Below are 20,883 nucleotides of genomic sequence, written 5' to 3'. Positions count from 1 at the left end.
CTTGACTTGAAAACTTGTTCCGATCCAACTAGAAGTCTCACAAAGTTGAGGATATATTGTAAAACATTCTTCTTTCTTAACCCAATAAAATGTTATTTGATGGGTAACTATGCTACCAGACTTCATCTCAACAATTTCAGCAATGGTAAATGAAAATTTGGCAGTGCATTTCAATTGACTATTATAAGTTCCAGATCCAGAAATGATATGAGAACTGAACATTGCTTACTCCATACATCCAGAGTAAAGCAAGTAGAAAAAAATAAACTGAAAAATGTAAGAGTGGTATTGGAGAGTATTGCATCGTGCAAATGCAATTTGGAGCAATGACATACTTATTGCATCAACGCAGTCAAATGAACAGTGTCTAAGTTGAAGTACTTGGCTAAGCTTCAAAGGTAATATTAGAGCCTAGAGCGTAGCATAATTTGACCCTCAGCTACTATTCTCGTTTCTGTCAACACTGGTGCTACTCCTCCACCTATGTTCCCTGCAGGTTCAACTTCCGTATTGGTGTTTAAAGCACTTGTGACTTTCAATGTGTATACTGCACCAAAAAGAAAATTGTACTTCCAGTCACAAACTTACTATGGATTGAGAAATGGGAATTTCATATTTGAATTCAAGGAAACTAATGAATCAAGTTAAGTGTCACAAACCAAGTACCTATTTGAGCTCGAAGAATGGACAATGCACAAGCCTACTTACCTTATAAATGGTTTCTTATTACTTCCATGAGATGATATTCATAACTAGTCTAGTCATGTGATCAAATTCATTGATACTCTCCAAGATCATAGATTGAGTTTTTTACTACGTAATTCTCCAAAAGATTAATTCATCTAGACGCAAACTGACCTGGTGGAGTGGAAATGGAAGTGGATGCACTATAAGATTTGCTCACAAAGAGTTGAAATTTGATACCATCTGTTGTGTTCTCCTCAAACGCAGAAACCAATATATTGGGAAGGGCTAAGGCAGGGGCTTGTTGGTCTATTGGTGATAAAGGGGCTTCAGAATTGTGTTTAAGCTTCTTGGGATCATGGTCATCTGCAACAGAAGATGGGCGACCAAGTGATTTATCCACGAACGCACCAAAAACATTGTTTCTTTTCCTTGAGTTCTGTCCATGATCTTCCATGCTTCAAGATGAAGACACAAATTTTCTGTTGTGTATGGATTTAGAAGCCTTTTGACCAAAAATAGTTGTAATAAGATACCAAAAATAATGGTTCCTACATGTAGAACTTCTTATGCCACTTTTCTTATATCATATCAAGCATTTTACATAAGCATAAACCACCATTCGAAATGTTGTAACTTTACAGATTTGTGTAAAAGTAAATTATAGTAGTCATCAACCATCAATCAAGGGACTTTATCAGTCCAAGTGCAGAAGTTGTCAATGTTCGACAACTTTATTCACTTTTTCTCGAGCCACACTTTTATTTTTGTTATAGCGCTGCTTTTTCTTTCACATTACAGTAACAAACATGTTGTTTATTGAGATTTTGTTTGTATATGTCTTCTAGACACGGTGATTCAAGAACATGGATTATTCACTGAGAAATAATATATCTTATAATAGTGCAGGAATTTTCTACTTGGTTGGTATTATGTTATAATTCAGTGGACCTAATGTACGTACTGGTCATGATCATTATGTCACACAGAGGAAATGATATAGAAATTCAGCAATCACTATCAATAATACTTGTGGGAAACTTCCCTCAACACGTTTTCATTCTGACATCTAATACAGATAGAATTTTATTCCCTAAATTATTGACAGATGCTAAAGACAATCAGCCATAAATAGCAAATGAAATTTACCTTTTTTTTTCAGAAAAACATGTCAAAAGAAAAGTCATGCAGGGCTTGTACCAACTATTCCCATGTTCACTATAAGAATAATTGGTCAAAATACAATTGCAGTTGCAACAACCATTCCCTTGTTATCCTAGATGACAAGTTCAAAGCTTGAATTATTATTTTAATTATATAAAATGTTACGAGAGTCGTAGTTAAATACATTTATTTTTAAAAGAAATCCATTCATTTTAAATAAATTTACATGTCTATAGTGCAACCTGAAAAATCATGTCAGTACATTTTACTTTTCAAATCTAAAGCCTCTTTATGACTTTAGGCTACAAGATCAATAAAAAATATATTCTCTGACAATTCCTAGATCTTTTGGAGTTTGAATAATGACGTTATGTTTCAGTCTTTTTACATTAAAGGGTGATCCAACTTTAGACATTAGGCAGTGCCTAATCAAGCTCAAACGGAATCTAACAGTTTCTTTTCTTTTTTTCCCATTTTCTTATGCAAACCAAGTCAATTAGAGTTATACCATATGAAATTTAGTTTTAGGTGTAGTGTGGAACTGGTATCAGCATACCCTATCTATTCTTCACTAGTTTGAGTTTTTTCTAAGTGCCATTTTTCTTTCGATATTCACACCTTCCATTTCTCACCAATCATGGACCAAACTCAAAAGGAGTCTGGTTGGATGCATTCTATCAAGGTAACATTGGGGTCTCTAGACCACAGAGAGGTTAAGTCCTTCATCAGCAGCATTCCTATTGTTTCGAGCAAGCTTAGAAAATCCAACGAGGAGGCGTACTCACCAAAGTTTGTCAGCATTGGACCCTTACATAGGGGAACAAGTAGCCACCTTCTGGCCATGGAAGAGCACAAATGGCGTTACATGCTGGCTCTCCTTCACAGAACTCAAAACCCAGTTTCAACCTTGGATGAATGCGGCACAGTCATTCTTGGTTTGGACGATGCAGTTCGTGCAAGCTATGGAGGTAATATCAAATATGAACCCCATGAGCTAGCCAAAATAATTTTACTTGATGGCTCATTCTTGTTAGAACTTCTCCTTAGATGTGCACCACCAAACATGGTACCTCAAATTCCAAAAGAAGATAACCATAATGATTCTTCTTTAGATCCAATACTAGGACACAAAGAAGTGTTCATATCTATTCTCACTGATTTCACTCTTCTAGAGAACCAAATGCCCTTTTTTGTTCTCAAGACATTGGCAAGGGTACTTTTTCCCGAGGTCTTCACAAGTGAAGCTGATCATCTTGTTGCTGATCTCACACTGTCTCTCTTCAGCTACCCTTTGATCCGCTGTCCTAGTGTGGCACATTTTCTTCATCTCATGCACTTGTCCTCCATTGTCGATGAGGGGCAAAAGGTGAAAAAAGCTCAGCAAGAGCTAAAGCGTTGCGCCACAAGGCTTAGAGCTTCTGGTGTATCAATTAGGAAAGTAGATAGGCGCAGTAAACTGGTTCACTGGTTTGGCTTTGACATAAGATTTTCCAAAGGGGTGCTTGAAATCCCTCCACTTCACGTAGTCGAAACAACTGAGGTATATTTGAGGAATTTCATTGCATGGGAGCAAAGCAGAATTGGTATCAACAGGCAATTCACTTCTTATGCATTGTTTCTTAGAGGGTTGCTCTGTTCCTTGCAAGATATTGAGCTGCTTGTGGACAGTGGTGTTTTGGTCAAAGATACTAAGATCAGCAACAGAGACTTGCTCACTTTGTTTGCCACAATCACGAAGGGGGTGGACCAAATGGACTCTAGTTACAGTAAGCTTTGTGAGGACTTGAATGCTTACTCAGCAGTGAATCCATTGAGAAAGTTCCCTATACTGATATGGCATTGTTGCAACCGTTGTGTGGAATGCATCAGATACTCTTGCAAACACAGCTATAAAATCTTGATTAGGGATCATATCCCAAATGTGTGGAAACTGATAGGAATTGTGGTAGCTGCAGTGCTGCTTGCTCTTACCATTATGCAAACCTACTATTCATCCCGTGGCTAAGTAAATTTTGTTAAGTATGAGTACAACCATGATTCATATGATTGACATACATTTTTCATTATGATGCAAACATGTCAAACTTTCAACAAAAAAATATACTCGTATATTGAATTTTGTGTTAATTCAGGCCGATTGATTTTTTTGCATGCATAACTTTTAAATATGGGCCACAATAAATTGGCATATGTGATGTTTATTTATACAGTTTATGGCTGTTACATGAAAAAAGTGAGGGCGTTCTTTGTTATACCTCTCATTAGAGAGAAAACCTTTAACATATATTTACAATTATATCGGTAGGGGTTGTGAAATTTATTTCATGTAAAAATAGGATTAAATGACTACAGCAGATAATTGATGTAAATAAGAAAATTATTCTAATTATCTTATAAAAACGGATAGGTTTGGTTGATCGAACCATTTTTATAAGGTGATCATGATTCGGTTTAATTTTTTCCACATTCCTAGACTTATTCGTAGTGCACAATCTCCAATCCCTATGGGTACTCTACTGTGATCATGAACCACATTAATCTTCAATCCCTTGAGTAACTCCTGTTATCCCCACCCTGGTAAAGACTAGACAAGAAAATGGGCAGCAAAAAACAATTGAAGTAGGTACACAATTCCAGCTGGGAAATTGTTTTAATACATACTAAATATACAATTACTGTTCTTGATTTCTTGCAAACAGTGTCAGTGCAGTAGCATAGCAGTTGGATAGCACATGCATAAAGATAAGCTAAAGATAGTGTCATCAAAAGTTTCAACGACAATTCTTTGTTGGCCACATTAGCTAGTGCAGTAATGTAGTAGACTGAGCAAATCTTTCGTATCAGCTTTCACACTCACTGTTGCTTTTATTGTGACCTGGTATTGAGTTGAGGTTCAATTATGGAGCAAATTCAAGTACCTATAGACCCTTTTCTTCAGTATATTTTAAATCCTTTAAATTTTGCTCAAATTGATTACATATTATTGTAATACTATTTTTTCTACAATTTTTAAACATGACTGAAGTGAGAAAGTCTTCAATATCCAGTAGACATATAGCAGAAAACGTTTGAAAGATCTGAACTTGTAATCTTCCCAACAACCCCACATAGAACCTTAACAGCCTCCAAATGCCAAAAGTTACAATGCATCTTGGAGCAAGTTCTGGCACTCAGCAATGAGTTCATGTCCCTTCTTGCGAAGGATCTCTGCTTGAATCAACAACATAGCTCCTTTGTGACCCTTTTGCCCCGCCATCACGATCTCACTGCTTGAGAAGCTCATGAGCTTCAAAAGATGTGCTGCATCAGCCATCTCAAGTCCAACATCTACTGTAGGCTCTTTGTTTGACAAATCTTTCAAACGTTTCACAGTGGACTCGCGTTGACACGCAATTGCTTTGTATATGCCCCCGGTTCTAGGCCTCCTTGATAGTTCCTCAGCTGCCATAGACACCACTGATTCTAGCTCACTCTGATTCTGATCTTCTTTCCAATTACAATCTACACAGCAAATGCAAACACAAATTAATGGTGGAGTGGTGGCATACAATATCTATTAAGACAAAACTTAGTTAAATTTCCTAATGTATTTGGGGTATTCCCCTGTCTACAAAAAGGTTTCTTTCAACTTAGAACTTCATACAAATTACCGAAACTCACCACCACTAAATCGACTTTAGAGGTATTTTCTGGTATTGTTTTTCAATTAAAATTAGTATTTGTAGCTCTATAACTCCAACAATTTAGGTGAACACTTACAACCCAGATGAAACTCTAATTTTGATTTAAAAACAGCATCAGAAGTATCTAAAATATTTTATGCAAAGAGAAAAATGAGGTGTTAATGATGGTATAATATCTACTGAAGTTTTATATAGAGAAAAAAGGAGGTATAAATGGTTTTATATGATAGCTATTAATGTTTCATATATAGAGAAAAAAAGTGGGAGTTAGAACTCACTGTCTGAGACTGTTCTGCAAAGTTTGTCATCATTCTCCACGTACTCAATGAGTGATGACTTGCTACCAATGGATTGGGGTGATGGTCCACTACTAGCTGAACGCTTGATGGAAGTTGATGGAGAGGAAAAGTCCAATATTTCCTTTGTATCAATGCTTTGTTTGGAAAGATAAGAAGAAGGGGTCAAATTGGTGGTGGTGGTTTCCAACAAAGGAGCTTGAGAATTTGGTTTGAGTCTCTTGTGGCCATGGTCAAGGTGACCAACAAATTTAGCTTCTTGTGATTCAGGGTGGTGTTCCAATGGCGGAGAAAAAGGAAGAAATTTGGCGAAAGCATTGCTGTCACTGCTTCTTTTTCTTTCGTTGTGATGGGCAGCACTGGTGGAATCCTCCATGACTTCTCCCAAACTTGCAGCCAAGACAAGAAATGGATTTTGAAAATTCTTTTCTTGTTTTTGAGGCAACAGAGTCCAATAACAAGAGTAGATAATTAATTTATAGATGTAAAAATGAAGTGGAGAATAAGGCATGTGTGAACCCACTGCAGCAATGTTTTCTCCTCAACTGTGTTCTATTCCACTGTACTAAGCTTTACAACTAAAACAACTTCAAATGTTTATTATTACTATTTATTTATTTATTTATTATTTCTTATCTTTTTTTTCAAGGGTTAAATCACTTGTTTGTTGACTTTAATTTTGGAAGAATAAACTTGTTAAGTGTTTACTTGTATTTTTATCTTTTAATTACAAAATTGTCACGATTCCAATCTTATTTTGCAGGTGAAATGGGCCCGAATATTTTTGTTGGGTGAGAAAGACACTAACTTTATGAGGGTGTTTCATCCTGCACCCCCAACAAATGTCTTCCCGCACCCCATCATTTTCGGTAAAGACTCTTTTATTCCTTTTAAAAATACTTCTAGAATACTCTTTTTAAAATATTTTTGGAACATACTTTCTACAATATATTTTTTTAATTCTGGATTTATCATTCTGGAAATCAAAAAAATGTGTTTTGGGAAGAATATTTTGGAATAGTTTTTTGTTTTCCAAGATTTCCTATTTTGGAAACACGCTTTGCTTATGGAACTCCAGAAACATCTTTTTACTTACAGAATCCCAACTTCGGAATTACCCAAAACTATCAAGGGTACTTTCGATATTTTAAAGAATGTAGAAATGCATATCAAACATCCACTTTATTATTTTAACACATTTTCAAATATGACAAATTTTTCCCGCACCTCCATTCGTTCTCCCTATCCTACCCTTCTCAACATGTGTGGTGGTTTATTCTATATTTTTCAAGTGGTCTTTGGTGCTTGTGGTAATTGGTTGAAGTTGCTTGTGGTGGCGGATGCTTGAGATAAGTTTTGTAGTGTTTTTAGAGTTTATTTTTTGTTCTCTTATTTATTTATTTTTCAATATTTTTGTGTATATCGGATTCTACAATCCATAACACCCCTTAGTGTAATATGTATTATTGATTGTACAATTCGGAGGATAAACCTAGATTCGGAAGTGTCTTATAATTGTTCAATCCATAACACATTTTGAACTTACAATCTGGATTGTACAATCCGAAAGACAATTCCAAATCCAAGTTTATGTTTCAAATTGTACAATTCATAATACATATTATATAGTAAGAGGGTGTTAAAGATTGTATAATTTGAAATATATTTCTAAATTCAGAAATACCTTTCAAATTGCATAATACGAAATGTATTTTTTTATAAAAAATATTCTGAATTATAGAATCCAAAAAATATTTTCACATTAACTTCCTTCCTCATTCTACAATTCGGAAGGTGTAAATAAAAAAAAATACATTTCAATATTATAATGTATTTTTTAAAGGACAAAATGGTCTTTTTATATTGATCTATGGAGGTGAAGTAGAAGTTATGAGATGCAGGAAAAAAAACCTCAAATATTTGTAAAATACATGGAGTAAAGAAAAGTCTTTTACAATTCTTTGAAAATAATGTAACAGTTTTATAATTAAATATAAAACAAATTAGGAATAAAAATGGAAGTTAAAAACATATAAGACGTTGATTAGCAAAAAAATAGTTTTAAATTTTTATAATTTCTGAATTTAAGTATGAAAACAGTAAAAACAACTTCTTACATAAGGGCATTATTGAAATAAAAATTGAAAAAAAAATGGAAATGTAAATAACAAAACCAAGAGTGCAAAAGTATTGTTAGTTTTAATTATACTAATAAATTAGTATTAAATAATAATTGAAAGTTTATTTAATTATCATTAATTGATAATTAAGGATTTTAATATTATATGTAAGTTGTGGAATATAAGAAGATAAGTTTTGTATAAGTAATTTATTTAAAGTAACTCATGTAGAAGTCCCTCTTAGATGGTTCATTATTTCTCTCATGCTGAGTATCCTTAAAAAAATACTCAAGAATTATTTTTATACTTGCAAATATCTTTTATTTTTCATTCTGTAAAATTTTAAATAAATTAAATTTTTTTCTAAAAAATCATATTCTTTTTATTCTTACAAAATTGAAATGCCCTTTTAGATCATTGCTAATAAAGGTGATAGATGAAAAAAAAATGGTGTAAAGATAGTTTTAACATGCAAATTTACAATTAAAAGTTCTTTTTGATATTAATGTATGATTAAGAACAGTATGATTCAACTCTAGAAATACCCAAATCCATATACATCATGTTTTTATTTTTGTGTTTGTTATGTCTTCTGTTTTAAATTGAGGAAATATTTGCTCTCACTAAAAATGCATTTTTACAGCATCATTAAATCATGTATTGTCATTTATAAAAATTTGAAGACCTTTAGCACTATTTGGAATTTGATTATATTATTTGTACTTCTACCTTTTCTATCTCTCTTCACGTGCACTCCATCATATCTGAAAGCTACTTCTTATAAAGATGCAAGTGTGGTATACTTCATATTTCATTTTTTTTTCAATATTTGAATTAGATTATCCTCTTCACGATTTTTTTTATCAAAATAGAATAATTTCACATTTTTTTTATTAAAATAGAATAATTTCATAAATTAATTATCAAAATAAATAAAATTTAAAAGAAAAATTAAAATAGTTAAGTCATACATAATCGTGTTGAAAATACAATTTGAGTGTAATTAGATTTCAATTGAAATTTCAGTATTAATTGAAATCTAATTACACTAAAATTGGTTTAAACTAGCACAATTTTATTTATTTTAATATTTGTTTAAAATTTTATTTATTTTAATAATTAATCTATAAAATTACCCTAGTTAGGTAAAAAAAATCCCTTTTGACACTATTTACTATTTTCATATTTTGAGCTGGAATCTGAATGGAACCGAATAAACCTGAATTAGTATAATGAGTGGGAGCTTGGTGACTTTCCAACTTATTTAAATAATATCAAAAGTTTTATCATATTTTAATGTGAAAAAACAACTTATTTGGTTGTCTAACACAACTTTCTTGAGGTAGTGTCTTAAAATATTCTCTCTTGGAAGAATAAAAAAAGTGTTAAAAGGCATTGTTTTTAACAATACAAAGGGGGTTGAAGGAAAATGAATAAATATATACTGAGTCAATTTTTATGTAACTTATTTCATTTACATACACCTTAACTTTTTACAAATACATTTAATTCATCATACAACTTCCGCTATTTGCTCGAGACACTATCAGCTATATAATCTAACAGCAATTTTCCACAATCTGCTATTGACAACATTAGTTGTTACTATTTGTGTTTTTACAGTGCATCTTTTATACTTTAAAATATGTTTTCACTTTGTCTCTAAAAGGTAAAGATGCTTGAATTTAATATAGTATCACCACACTTATCTGCTGGCTGTCACAATTACAGTGTTGCTATTATCACCATCTCCAACTCTGAAACAATCATAATAATAAAATAGTTAGTTACATCCCGTCAACCTTAAAATTACACCCACAATATCATAAATAAACACAATCCTAAACAACAACACTGTATTGAATCCAGAATGACAATTTATTTCCCAATTCAATTTGTAATAAAAATGCAAGTTTTGTTAATATGAACTAATTTCAATTCTGATATAACTATAATTGATATTATAACCCCAGAACCTCAATCCAATCAAGTTTTGAATGGATCCTAAGAACTAAAAATACATTATTAATTTTTCTCGTACTCATTCTCATATTTTCTGCAAGAAATATATAAAACAAAAAACAGAAGAACAGTAGTTCTCAGCCTCTCTACATGTCAGCTGAAGCTTATGGGAGAATGGACAAGATTTTGGTCCATTCCCTTTGCATTGTTCATAGCTTAACAAAACTGCCAACATATGGTAAAGTAGGCCTACGAATTATCATGCTTAAGCTTTACGGGTGTGCTAAGGCATAAAATCGTTCTTGAGCCTCCACCCAAAACAACTAAAGCTTTTAAGAGTGTTTGTCTTAAGAGTAATTTCCAGTTGAGACTATAGAATTTAACAGAGCTCAACATGTTTGAAGTTAAATTTAAACCAACAATGGCAAGACTGAAAAAACAGAGGTTACACAAACATCTGCTAAATGTACGAACCTCCAGTTCAATATTGAGAGTTGATCTCACCCCAATCAAGATTTCAGGATCATCTACCAGTCAAGTTCCTGACATTATTAAGGAACTTACACAAAGCTGGAAGCATCTAAATTGTTACAAGAGACTATTTAATTTAGAAAATTTGGGTACCTGAATTCAAACATAGGAAATTAGTAAGGGGCTGGGTGCAGCAAGCCTTGTGTTTCTGGCAGACACAACAAAACACAAGCTGAGACTAAGACAATTAGTTAGTTCTAAATCAACAAATGTTAATGATCGTTCTGGCACAAGTTGGTTAATATCCCATGAAAATATCTCAGAAAAGTAGCCTTAAGCTAGATGAACTGTGACAAATACTGGAAAAGTAAATTCCATGGAGAAACCAAGTTGTGGGCAATAGGAGTACTGTTAGGGATTAATTATAGTTGGTTTAAAATGGGTTAACTAATTAGTCCTATTTCAGTTTTCTGTTTAAAATGGGTTTAGTGCAGCTTTAGGTGGGCAGACTGACCTATTTTAATTTTGGGTGTGCACTAAACTTCTAACCAATTAACACAATCTAGTATATACCCTTGTATAAAAATGACAGAACAAAAGAGCCTTTAAAGGGGGTAGCCATTCTGACATTTCTGATTACTTCAAAAGGCAGACATTTTATACTGAAATAATAACAAAGTGGTGATATTGAAAGCTTGAAAAAACAAGTACAACAGCTGTGATAGAAGTAAACCTTGTAAGAACATTTTACAAATCTCATTCATGGACTCGTTATGTAACATCATCAAATGGGGCATTGTATACCATGATGCAGAAATTTACACCTGCATTTTTTACCACAAAATGGCAACTGGTTGAAATGCATATGAACTCAAAATTCCATAATTGTCAGGCTGCCAATCCCTGTGTCCAATAAAAATATTTAATTGATTTATGTAAGTCATCATTTGGTAAATACAATGATGTATGCTAGTTTATGAATAAGTCACATGTGGATCTCATTAAGTCAAAAAAAATTCTCCAAATCACATCTTTGAATAATACTTGTATACAGACATGAGGTAAGAGATTCTCAAGATTAACAGAAATATGAACCCTTCTCAAAGATCCAAGCAGGCACAAAACGGACAACTGATCAAAATACGAGACAAAACGAATGCCTCGCAGCATACCCTAACATACTCTGAAATGAAACCAAATGATCTTGATAGTTTTACAATTTAACCTGAGATATAAAAGTAGATAAAAAAAATGCAAAGTAACTAATTTAATGAAAGACAACTAAAGAACTTACTTGAGTGCCACCATATAAACACTTGAAAACACGTACTATTGTGCAACAAATAATTTTAGTTCTGGATGAGCATCATTCAGCTTCATGAAGAACTCCTGGCATTTAATGGATGTTCCTTTTGATGTATGTTCACTATGTTGTGAAAAATTTGGAAGAATCTTCTCTACATCAAGATCTCTTGACATCTGACATAGGCATGCTAAGATGGTAGATGTTAATTTTGAGTCCAGAACAACATCCTTATCAGCCATTTGATGAAGCAAGGAAATGATTTTTTCTGTCTCTCCCTTTAAACCATAGCCCTTTAGTAAAGAATCAAATACAGCAACATCTGGTACATGACCAGAGGAGACCATTTTCTCATAGAGGGACATGGCTTCATCCAACAGCCCAAGTTTTGAGAACCTATTTATTAATACAGACAAGGTTACAGCATCAGGGATCAAATCCATGTTAAGCATATCCGATAGCAATTCCTTGGCATGTTTAATATCTCCTGCTTTGAGGGTTCTATCAATTATTATATTAAAGGAGACAACATCGACGTCATGATTCACATTTCTCATTTCTTGAAATAAACTCCTAGCCTGTTCTAGACTATCTTCCCTGCACAAAGATGCCATTAGTGCATTGAAATCAACCACTGTAGGTCTAATTCCAGAAGCTTTCATTTTAATAAAAAGTCCTTTTGCAATACTCAGCATCTGCATTTTGCACAGACCATTAATGAAAACTCTGTAAGTCATTGAATTGGGAGAAAATCCAGAGTCTACTGCATATTTCCAGAGTTCCAACGCCTTAATAAGTTTCCCGACACTGAGATAACCCTCAATCAAAACATTATAAGTTACTATGTTACCTGGGAACCCCATTTCAACCATAGTAGAATGGACCCTCAGAGCATCTCGAAGACGTCCTTCCTTGCAAAGTCCCTGAATTAAATAATTAAAAGTGAAGACATCCGGTTTTATATGGAACTTGTCGCTCACCAACAGCTTCCAAAGATCCATCGCATCATCAACTTTGCCAGCTACACACAGCCCTTTCATCAACGTATTATAAGTAACCACATCAGGCTTCTTCCCCTTCTTCGTCATCATTTCCAGAATCCTAAGTGCATCCTCCACCCGATCCTCCTTACAAAGTCCATTCACAACAACATTGTATGTCAAAGCACTTGGCTCCTCCCCCTTCTGCTCCATCAAATCCAACACCTTAATTGCATCCTCCGCTCTCCCATTCTTGCAAAGCCCATCTGCCAAAACCGAGTAGGTAACAACATCCGGCCGAATTCCTCGCGCCGTCATGTCCTTCAGCATATCAGACGCCTCTCGCCACCGACCAATCTTGCTAAGACCATGCATCAAACAACTATATGTAACCACATTGGGACTGACCTTCTTCCTCAACATATCATCAAACAGTTCCCTCCCCCTCTCAACATCACCCTTGCCACAAAAGAAACTAATTAGAGAACTATACAGAAAGACATCAGCTTTCAAACCCTCCCTCTCCATCTCCTCCAACAAAACCAACCCCTCACAAACTTCTCCATTCTTACAAAGACAATCAATTAAAACACTATATGTCACCAAATTGGGTTTGTTCTCCCCAACCTTCATTGCCTCAAACAAAGCCCTAGCTTCCACCAATCTTTTAGCTTTACACAATCCACTTATAAGGGTATTGTAAGTGACAATATCAGGAACCACATAGTCGCTATTTTTCTTCATTTGAGAAAACAAACCCATTGCCTTGTCGCATTGACCACTCCGGGAAAACCCCTTCAACACGAGATTCATGCTATAGACTTGAACCGGAAAACCGCGTTTTATCATTAGGCCAAGGACTCCAAAAGCGAAACTTGGGTAATGGGTGCTGACGAAGCTTTCGGTTAATGCACAGAGAGAAGTGAACCAGGGCGAAACGCGCGCGGAAACCATCTTGCGGTAAACCGACACGACGACGTCGTAGTGTCGTGCCTTGCGTAGGTTGTCGATAAGGGAGTTGCATTCTGGTTCGGAGGGTGGTGAATTGGGGTCGTGGATGGTGCGGTGAAAAAGGGAAACGGCGTCGGATAGGGAGTGAGGAGTGTGGGAGATTGAAGCAGAAGCTGAAACGTTGAATGGATTAACGGTGGTAGAAGACGGTGGGGGAAGGGGAGGGTTAAGGAGGCGTTTGGGGATCATTTTTAAGTTTAAGGGGTTTGTAATTTGGTCTGGGTTTGGGAAAGTAGTAAAACGAATTTGCATGTGAGTAAGTCATTTTAATCCATTTTCTTAAAGCAACACGATTAACTAATTAAAATTATGGTTAAAATGGAGTAAAAAATATTATTAAACTTATTTGGATGATAATTTTTTTTTAAAGTAATCATTATACACCGGATGCTTGTATTTTTTATTTTTTTATAAATGTATATATGTATTTTTTATTATTATTATTTTTCAATTTTTTATTTCAATCATTATTGTATATTTGCATTAATTTATTAATGTGTGTTTTTATTCATTATTATTATTATTATTATTATTATATATCTATATTTTTAATCATAATTTTTATTTTTATCGTTATCATATATATATATATATATATATATATATATATATATTAAAATGAATTATCATATTCCAACAATTTAATTCATATAAATTCATGTGTTTTTGTATTTTTTAAATATCAATATATCTATATTTTTTACTTTTATCATTATTATATTGTATTTATTAAAATAAACTATAAATTTAAATTGTAATATTTTAATTCATCATAAACTTATGTGTATTTTTTAAATATTAACATGTATATTCAATTTTTTTTGTTTTTTATCATTGTTGTATATTTGTATTGTTTATTTTTTATCATTATTATATATGTATTTTATTTATTAAAAAAAACTATAATACATAATATATAATATATTTTTATCTTTTTTTAATTCTATTTCGAATTTGTTTTCTTTAAATGTATTTTTTAATGAAATGAATGGTAATTAAAAAAAAAAAAACAGATGCATATCTAAGATTCTAAAGTGGTATTTTTCAAAATTAAAGCAATATAAATCGATCACAAAATATTTAGGTTCCATATCCACCTATCCAATTATCACTCATCAAGCTTCACAACAAAACATTCAGCTTTTAACCAAAATAAATTAATAAAATAAAATATTGATAAAGATAAAAAAAAAATTATGTACATAAAAAAACAATTATAACCAAGAATTCCTATATATAAGTATAGATTATTTATAGCTTTTAACCAAAATAAATTAATAAAATAAAATATTGATAAAGATAAAAAAAAAAATTATGTACATAAAAAACAATTATAACCAAGAATCCCTGTATATAAGTATAGATTATATATAGGTATAGGTAATGAATTATAATTACATATAAGTTTTTAGTTTATCAATACATATATTATTTAGTTTAGTTAATTTTGTAAATTCTTGTAAAAATATGACACATGTATAAGTATTTAAAAAGTAAGAAGTTTAACAAATATATTCATTTATCAGTACGTGTTTTTGTTGTTATTGGAAATTGAAGGTTTCTACGCAGAGTATTTTAATGAGTAGAATTCCCAAATTTTCACTAAAAGAATAATAAAATAAAAAAGTATAATGTAAATTATATGAGCCCATATGAGTGGGTGCTCTTAGATCTTATTATGTAAGACCGTTTATATTTTTAAAGGTCAATACAGAGACTCTTAAACAAAATAAAAGTTGTATGTTATCATATATTGTAATGAAAATAGTTTGGAGGTGGGAGATAACTAAGTTTGATAATTTTATCTATTTTTGTTACCTTAAGTATCTTTTTGTTAACTAAGTAGTAATAATTGATTTAAGTTATAAGATAGAATTTAAGTATCTTCGGTAAATATACAAGATTCCAAGGTGGGAATCTAAGGATAATGTAAATTGATGATGAACTATTTGTTTAAATTAATAATTTAATAAACACATAGCTTCTTAATAACTATTTTATTAATATAGTTACTATGATGCTAATTCTAATTCATCAAGGTGCTTTTGGTATCATTTTTGGCTTAATTATAAATAAAAGTGAATATTTACTCAAAACCAAGTTTGTAATCCAAGTTAAATATGAATTAAACAAGTGAACAATAATGATAATTTTTCAACTGTTATTTAAGGAGGATTTAGGAATTTTAAATAACTTAATTAGTTTTTGTATTGTTTTGCTTGGTGCAATGCTCAAGCTTAGTAAAACATAGCATAACTATATTTTTCCTACATGTTAACATGTAGGAGCACTTTAAACAATAATTATTTTTATTGTTGAGTTAGTGTTGAGTTTTGTAATGTAATATGTCACTATGAGTAAAATATCATGTAATTTTGTGAGTAAGTCTCGTCAACTCGTGAATAACTATTTTAAATGAGAAATGTAGATTTTGAAAATTTATTGGAAAAAAAAATCAGTATCACAAAATGATTGAGTTTTGTATTAAAAAAAACTCAAATTTATAATTCGAGCTCACGCAAGGTATGCTGAAATTATGTTATGTTGGGATGTAGTATAATGCAATGTTTACTTATACATAAGTATAATTTAATGTGTAACATAGTTCAATGCTTTCACTTTTTAATATTGCTTAGTGTTAATGTGATACATAATATAGTTGAATGTTTATGCTTTTTAATATATCTCTATATACAATAACATAAAGTTATCGCATATTGTGTAACATACTTGGTTTCTCATGCTTTTGAATATTGCTCGAGATTGGGTGCAGGAGTAGAGGCACATGGCTCGACAGGAGGTGCAGTATCAGAAAAAAAAATCAAAAGCAGAATTATATGCATTAGAAATAGGGAGAGATAAAGTGTTAGGGTCCTTAGGCAAGCCACTGTCCAATTTATATGGAAAGTGGTTTTCATGAAAGATTACATGTCTTGATATCTCTATGCTATGAAACTTTAAATTTAAGATAATATAACCTTTTGTATTTTGCGGGAAGCCAAGAAAAATACCTTTAATAGATCTATCATCTAATTTTTTCCTATGTGCAGTAATGGTACTAGCATAACAGAGACAACCAAACACTTTTAGAAAGGAAATGTCATATGGTTTTCCAAACAACTTTTCATGAGGAGTGATATTATCAAGTAATGGAGTAGGAATAGCATTTATTAAGAAAACAACATGATTTACAGCAAATTCCCAAAAAATAGGAGGAAGATTTGCTTGAAAAAGTAAAGCCCGGGTTACATTTAGTATGTGTTGACGTTTACGTTCTACAATGCCATTTTGTTGTGGTGTTTCAACACAAGATTTTTTATGTATAATTCCCTTTGAAGCATAAAAATTTGACATAGCAAACTCAACACCATTGTCAGTACGAATCGTTTTGATATTAGTTTTGAAATGATTTTGAACGAAAACAGTGAAGTTAATGATGTGCTGACGCACTTCAGATTTGTTATGCAGCAGAATAACCCAAGTATAACGCGAGTAATCATCAACAATAGTCAAGAAATAACGAAAACCTTGCATAGAAATTATGCAACATGGTCCCCAAATATCAAAGTGTACAAGATCAAAAAAATAGCAGAGGTAACAGTATTACTTAAAGTGAAAGGAAGTTTTCTCTGTTTTGCACGACTACAAGTGTCACATACATGATGAGTATCAACAGTAATAAAAGAGTATTGTTTGCTTAAGACATGTAATCTTTCATGTGAAAGGTGTCCTAGTCTATAATGCCATAGTGTTTTGTCTGTGATATTACAATTAATAAAAGGAGCAAAACAATGCGGTTTAGATTGACTAGAAGCAAGCAAGGTAGTGACAAGGTACAAGCCAGCGGTGGCTTTAACTGTATCAATCCTCTCTTGAGTAAGATTGTCTTGTATAATGCAGTGGGTTGAAGTGAAAGTTAAAGTGCATTTAAGTTGGTGTGTGAGTTTAGAAACAGATATTAAGTTTAATTGAAAATGAGGCACGTATAACACATCAGACAAATAAAACTGATCAGAAAAACGTACTAAACCAGAATATGTGGCATAAACAGTTTGGCCATTTGGAAGACTAATTAAGATAGGTTTAATTTTAGTATAAGTAGTAAAAACGTTCAAATTGTGACAAACATGATCAGTGGCACCAGAATCAATAATCCAAGATTCTTTTATAGAAGATAGTGAAGAGAGAAACTTACCTGTTGAAGAATGCTCAGTATTGGGGATTTCATCCGTAGAGATGTTGCCGACTTGATTAATTTGAGTGTGAGAGGCAGGATCCTCAAGGTTTTGCTGACGCAAAATGTTGGTAAGGAATTGGCACTGTTGTGATGTAAGTTGAATCCCCATTACATCCTGTTCTTTAGGAAAAAGCTCAGAAAAAGTGTCAGTAGTAATCATATTATTGGCTTGGGATGTCCAATTGGTGAATTTGTAGCCAGGAGGGAACCCATGCTTTTTATAACAGGTGTCAACAGTGTGGCCAAGACGATTACAAAAAGTGCAGACTTTTCTAGTAAAAGAAAACTTTGAGGTTTTAATATTACCAGAAGGAAAACCCACTTTGTGAAAACAAACAGCCTCAGTATGACCATATTTACCACAAAAATTGCATGTAATAGTGTGACTACTATTAAGACTATGAAGACTAGGGTTTTCATTAAACATTGCCTAAAAGATTTTTAAAACCAATCAAGATTTTGAAAGAGAACAGAAAAAAAAAACCAAGAACAACAAAGAGGGAAATAAAAATCAGAGAGAAGCGCAGCAGAACTCTTCATTCGAAGAGCTCTAATACCATATTACAGTAAATGAAGATGAATATTCCTTGTCTGATGTGATGCTTTAATGTAGCGTAAGTAATCGCACGTAATCGTAATGAAGAAAGAGAGGTTTTGATGAACCCTAATTGTAGAGAAAAATAAATATAAAAGAAACTTTTATTCACTTGTATATTAGAGAGAGTAAAATACATGGTGTATATATAAGAAAAAAGATTAAGACCTAGGTGAAACAGAAAAAGGAAAGTTGGGTCAAACAAACAAAGCCCAATAATTTAAAATAGAAAATTAAATATATTAACAGTTTATGGTTTATAATATGGTGTGATGCCTCACGTATGTAGTTGCTTATGATTTTCTTTATGGTGTAATGCTTAACATAACAAGTTTCTTATGTTTTTTTAATATGAAAGGATGCTTAACATAACTGGTTACTTGCTTGTGCTTTTAATATGCTCTGGTGCCTGACATAGTTAGATGTTTATATTGTTTCATATGAAGTGATGTCTTGCATAGTTGATTGTTTATTATGTTTAATATGGCGTGACACCTAGCATAACTTGTTGCTGCTTTTTAATATGATATGATGTCTTGCATAGTTAATTTTTTTTTGTTATATTTTTTAATGTAGATAATTCTACAACTTCTTGCATAGTTGATTTTTATGCTTTTTAGTGTAGCTCAATGTTTCGACGCAAAGTCTTACATAACACTTCTTTTACAATTTTTCTTAATGTTGCAACAAACTGCCTTGCATACCTTTTTACTTATGCTTTTTTATTATAACTCAATGTTATGATGTGATGCCTATATTAGTGAAGCTTGTTGCTTACACTTGATAAAAAGCAAAGTTACCTTTGAATTTATATAGTATAATGGGTTGTCAATAAATAATTGACTAAGGCATATAACATCAAGCTAATGATGTTGAAGGCATGAAAGTCGTGACAAAATTTTTTTAGGAATGAAGATGAGCCAAAAATCCTCAAGTTGTGAATCTAAGTCAAAGATGTTGAAGGCATGAAGCTAAGTTAAAGAGATTCAAGATGTGAAGTCAATATAAACATACTAAATGAGTTGAGGAAAACTAGAGATGTTAAAGATTTGAGATTGAGCTAGACATAAAGATGAACTATAGATGGTCAATCATCAACACATTAAGGTCAAACATTTAACAATAAGTAGGTTACCAAGTTGTTAGACACAAGTCAAAACGAATAAAGGGGTGTACCAGTTCTTTTTTTTTTTTTTTAAATAAAGAAAATACAAACACAAGACAAAATAAAATTTGTAATGTACCAAAATGAATTAGTTCAACTAGTTTTATATTCAAGTTTTAAATGAGCTTGTTAATGTGAAATTAGTAAATTGCATTTTATTATGTATAAGTTTTTATTTATTTCACCGTTTATAAACATTTTATGTGATTGTTATAGTGACGTCAATATATGAAGCAACATAGATATTTCACCTACTAAAGTTTAATAAGAAGAAGATTCATGACTTGTGTAGTCAATTTTTTTTATCCACCCCACCTTTGTCCTGAAATAACTTGGATGTGGTTGTAGCCACATGAGTCTAAGAGGCACACATATATAGAACATACATAAAACTTTTTTCATATAGGTGTGACTAAGTCTATAGGGGTAAGGGAGACACACTAGAAAAGAAAATTGCATCACATATTTGTTCACAGAAGAGTGGTTTCACACATGGGAGTTAGAGGTCTTATAGTAGAGAAATTTGTATCGTAGGTTCACTCGTAGAGGTGCGGTTGCACCCAAATGGGCGTGAGAGACGTGCCATGAGGGGAAATTGCATTAGAGGTGTGGTAACACCTACATGGGTATAAGAGGTGCATTAGTAGGAAAATTTATATCAAAAGTTCACCCATAAAAGTGTGTTTGCACCCACATGAGTATAAGAGGTGTGTTAGTAGAGAAATTTGCATTAAAGGTCCCTCCACAAAGATGTTGTTACACTTAGATGGGTGTGAGAGATGCATTAGTATAGAGTTGCATCAGAGGTTCATCAACAAATATATGGTTGCACTTATAAGGGTTTGGGAGACATGCTAGTAGAGAAAATTGCATTATAGGTTCGTTTGTAAAGGTGTGATTGTGCCTGACATAGACATGCAACGTGCACTAGTAGAGAAAATTGCATAAGAAGTTCATTTACAAATGTGTGATTTCATGCACATGGATGTGGTGTGTGTTTTAGGAGAAAATCTTGTACCAGAGGTTCTCCTATAGAGATATGGTTGTGCCCTACAAGCGTGTGAGAGATGCACTACTACAAAAAAATGAATAAGATGTTTTTCCATACAAGTGTGAGAGACACATTAGTAAAGAAAACAACATTAGTGGTTCAACTACAAATGTGTGACTTCACACAAGATTATGGATAATTGTTGTTTGATAAATAATTTA

General features: G+C 32.4%; 4 protein-coding genes across 11 annotated transcripts; 1 reads left to right on the top strand and 3 right to left on the bottom strand.

Annotated features, from left to right (window-relative positions):
• Positions 1-262: 262 nt before the first annotated feature.
• On the bottom strand, positions 263-1,293 carry LOC137826374 (uncharacterized). Its single transcript, XM_068632318.1, has 2 exons — positions 859-1,293; positions 263-547 (listed from the first exon to the last, which is right to left on the bottom strand). The coding sequence occupies exons 1-2, from the start codon at positions 1,139-1,141 to the stop codon at positions 405-407; spliced, it is 426 nt and encodes a 141-aa protein (XP_068488419.1). The 5' UTR covers positions 1,142-1,293; the 3' UTR covers positions 263-404.
• A 1,041-nt stretch (positions 1,294-2,334) lies between these two features.
• On the top strand, positions 2,335-4,941 carry LOC137826372 (UPF0481 protein At3g47200-like). Its single transcript, XM_068632316.1, has one exon. It carries the CDS (start codon positions 2,486-2,488, stop codon positions 3,851-3,853), a length of 1,368 nt encoding a protein of 455 aa, XP_068488417.1. The 5' UTR covers positions 2,335-2,485; the 3' UTR covers positions 3,854-4,941.
• LOC137826373 (uncharacterized) lies at positions 4,764-6,421 on the bottom strand. Its single transcript, XM_068632317.1, has 2 exons — positions 5,810-6,421; positions 4,764-5,349 (listed from the first exon to the last, which is right to left on the bottom strand). Exons 1-2 carry the CDS (start codon positions 6,336-6,338, stop codon positions 4,988-4,990), a joined length of 891 nt encoding a protein of 296 aa, XP_068488418.1. The 5' UTR covers positions 6,339-6,421; the 3' UTR covers positions 4,764-4,987.
• Positions 6,422-9,366: 2,945 nt separating this feature from the next.
• On the bottom strand, positions 9,367-13,923 carry LOC137825725 (pentatricopeptide repeat-containing protein At4g28010). Of its 8 annotated transcripts, none has more exons than XR_011083334.1 (5): positions 11,675-13,923; positions 11,114-11,283; positions 10,534-10,588; positions 10,384-10,451; positions 9,367-9,704 (listed from the first exon to the last, which is right to left on the bottom strand). XR_011083334.1 is itself a non-coding variant. In XM_068631467.1 (2 exons), exon 1 carries the CDS (start codon positions 13,861-13,863, stop codon positions 11,710-11,712), a length of 2,154 nt encoding a protein of 717 aa, XP_068487568.1. In that variant the 5' UTR covers positions 13,864-13,921; the 3' UTR covers positions 9,367-9,704; positions 11,675-11,709. The 8 variants fall into 8 exon arrangements, 2 of the variants coding, with proteins under 2 accessions (XP_068487568.1, XP_068487569.1); XR_011083337.1 differs by having other exon boundaries at positions 10,384-10,436; positions 11,675-13,920; XR_011083335.1 differs by lacking the exon at positions 11,114-11,283 and having other exon boundaries at positions 11,675-13,921.
• Positions 13,924-20,883: the final 6,960 nt, after the last annotated feature.

The sequence above is a fragment of the Phaseolus vulgaris genome, chromosome 8 (genome assembly GCF_000499845.2).
Source record: "Phaseolus vulgaris cultivar G19833 chromosome 8, P. vulgaris v2.0, whole genome shotgun sequence".
NCBI lineage: Eukaryota > Viridiplantae > Streptophyta > Magnoliopsida > Fabales > Fabaceae > Phaseolus > Phaseolus vulgaris.
Note: the sequence above shows the minus strand (reverse complement) of the source record. Positions and strands in the feature narration are given on the sequence as shown.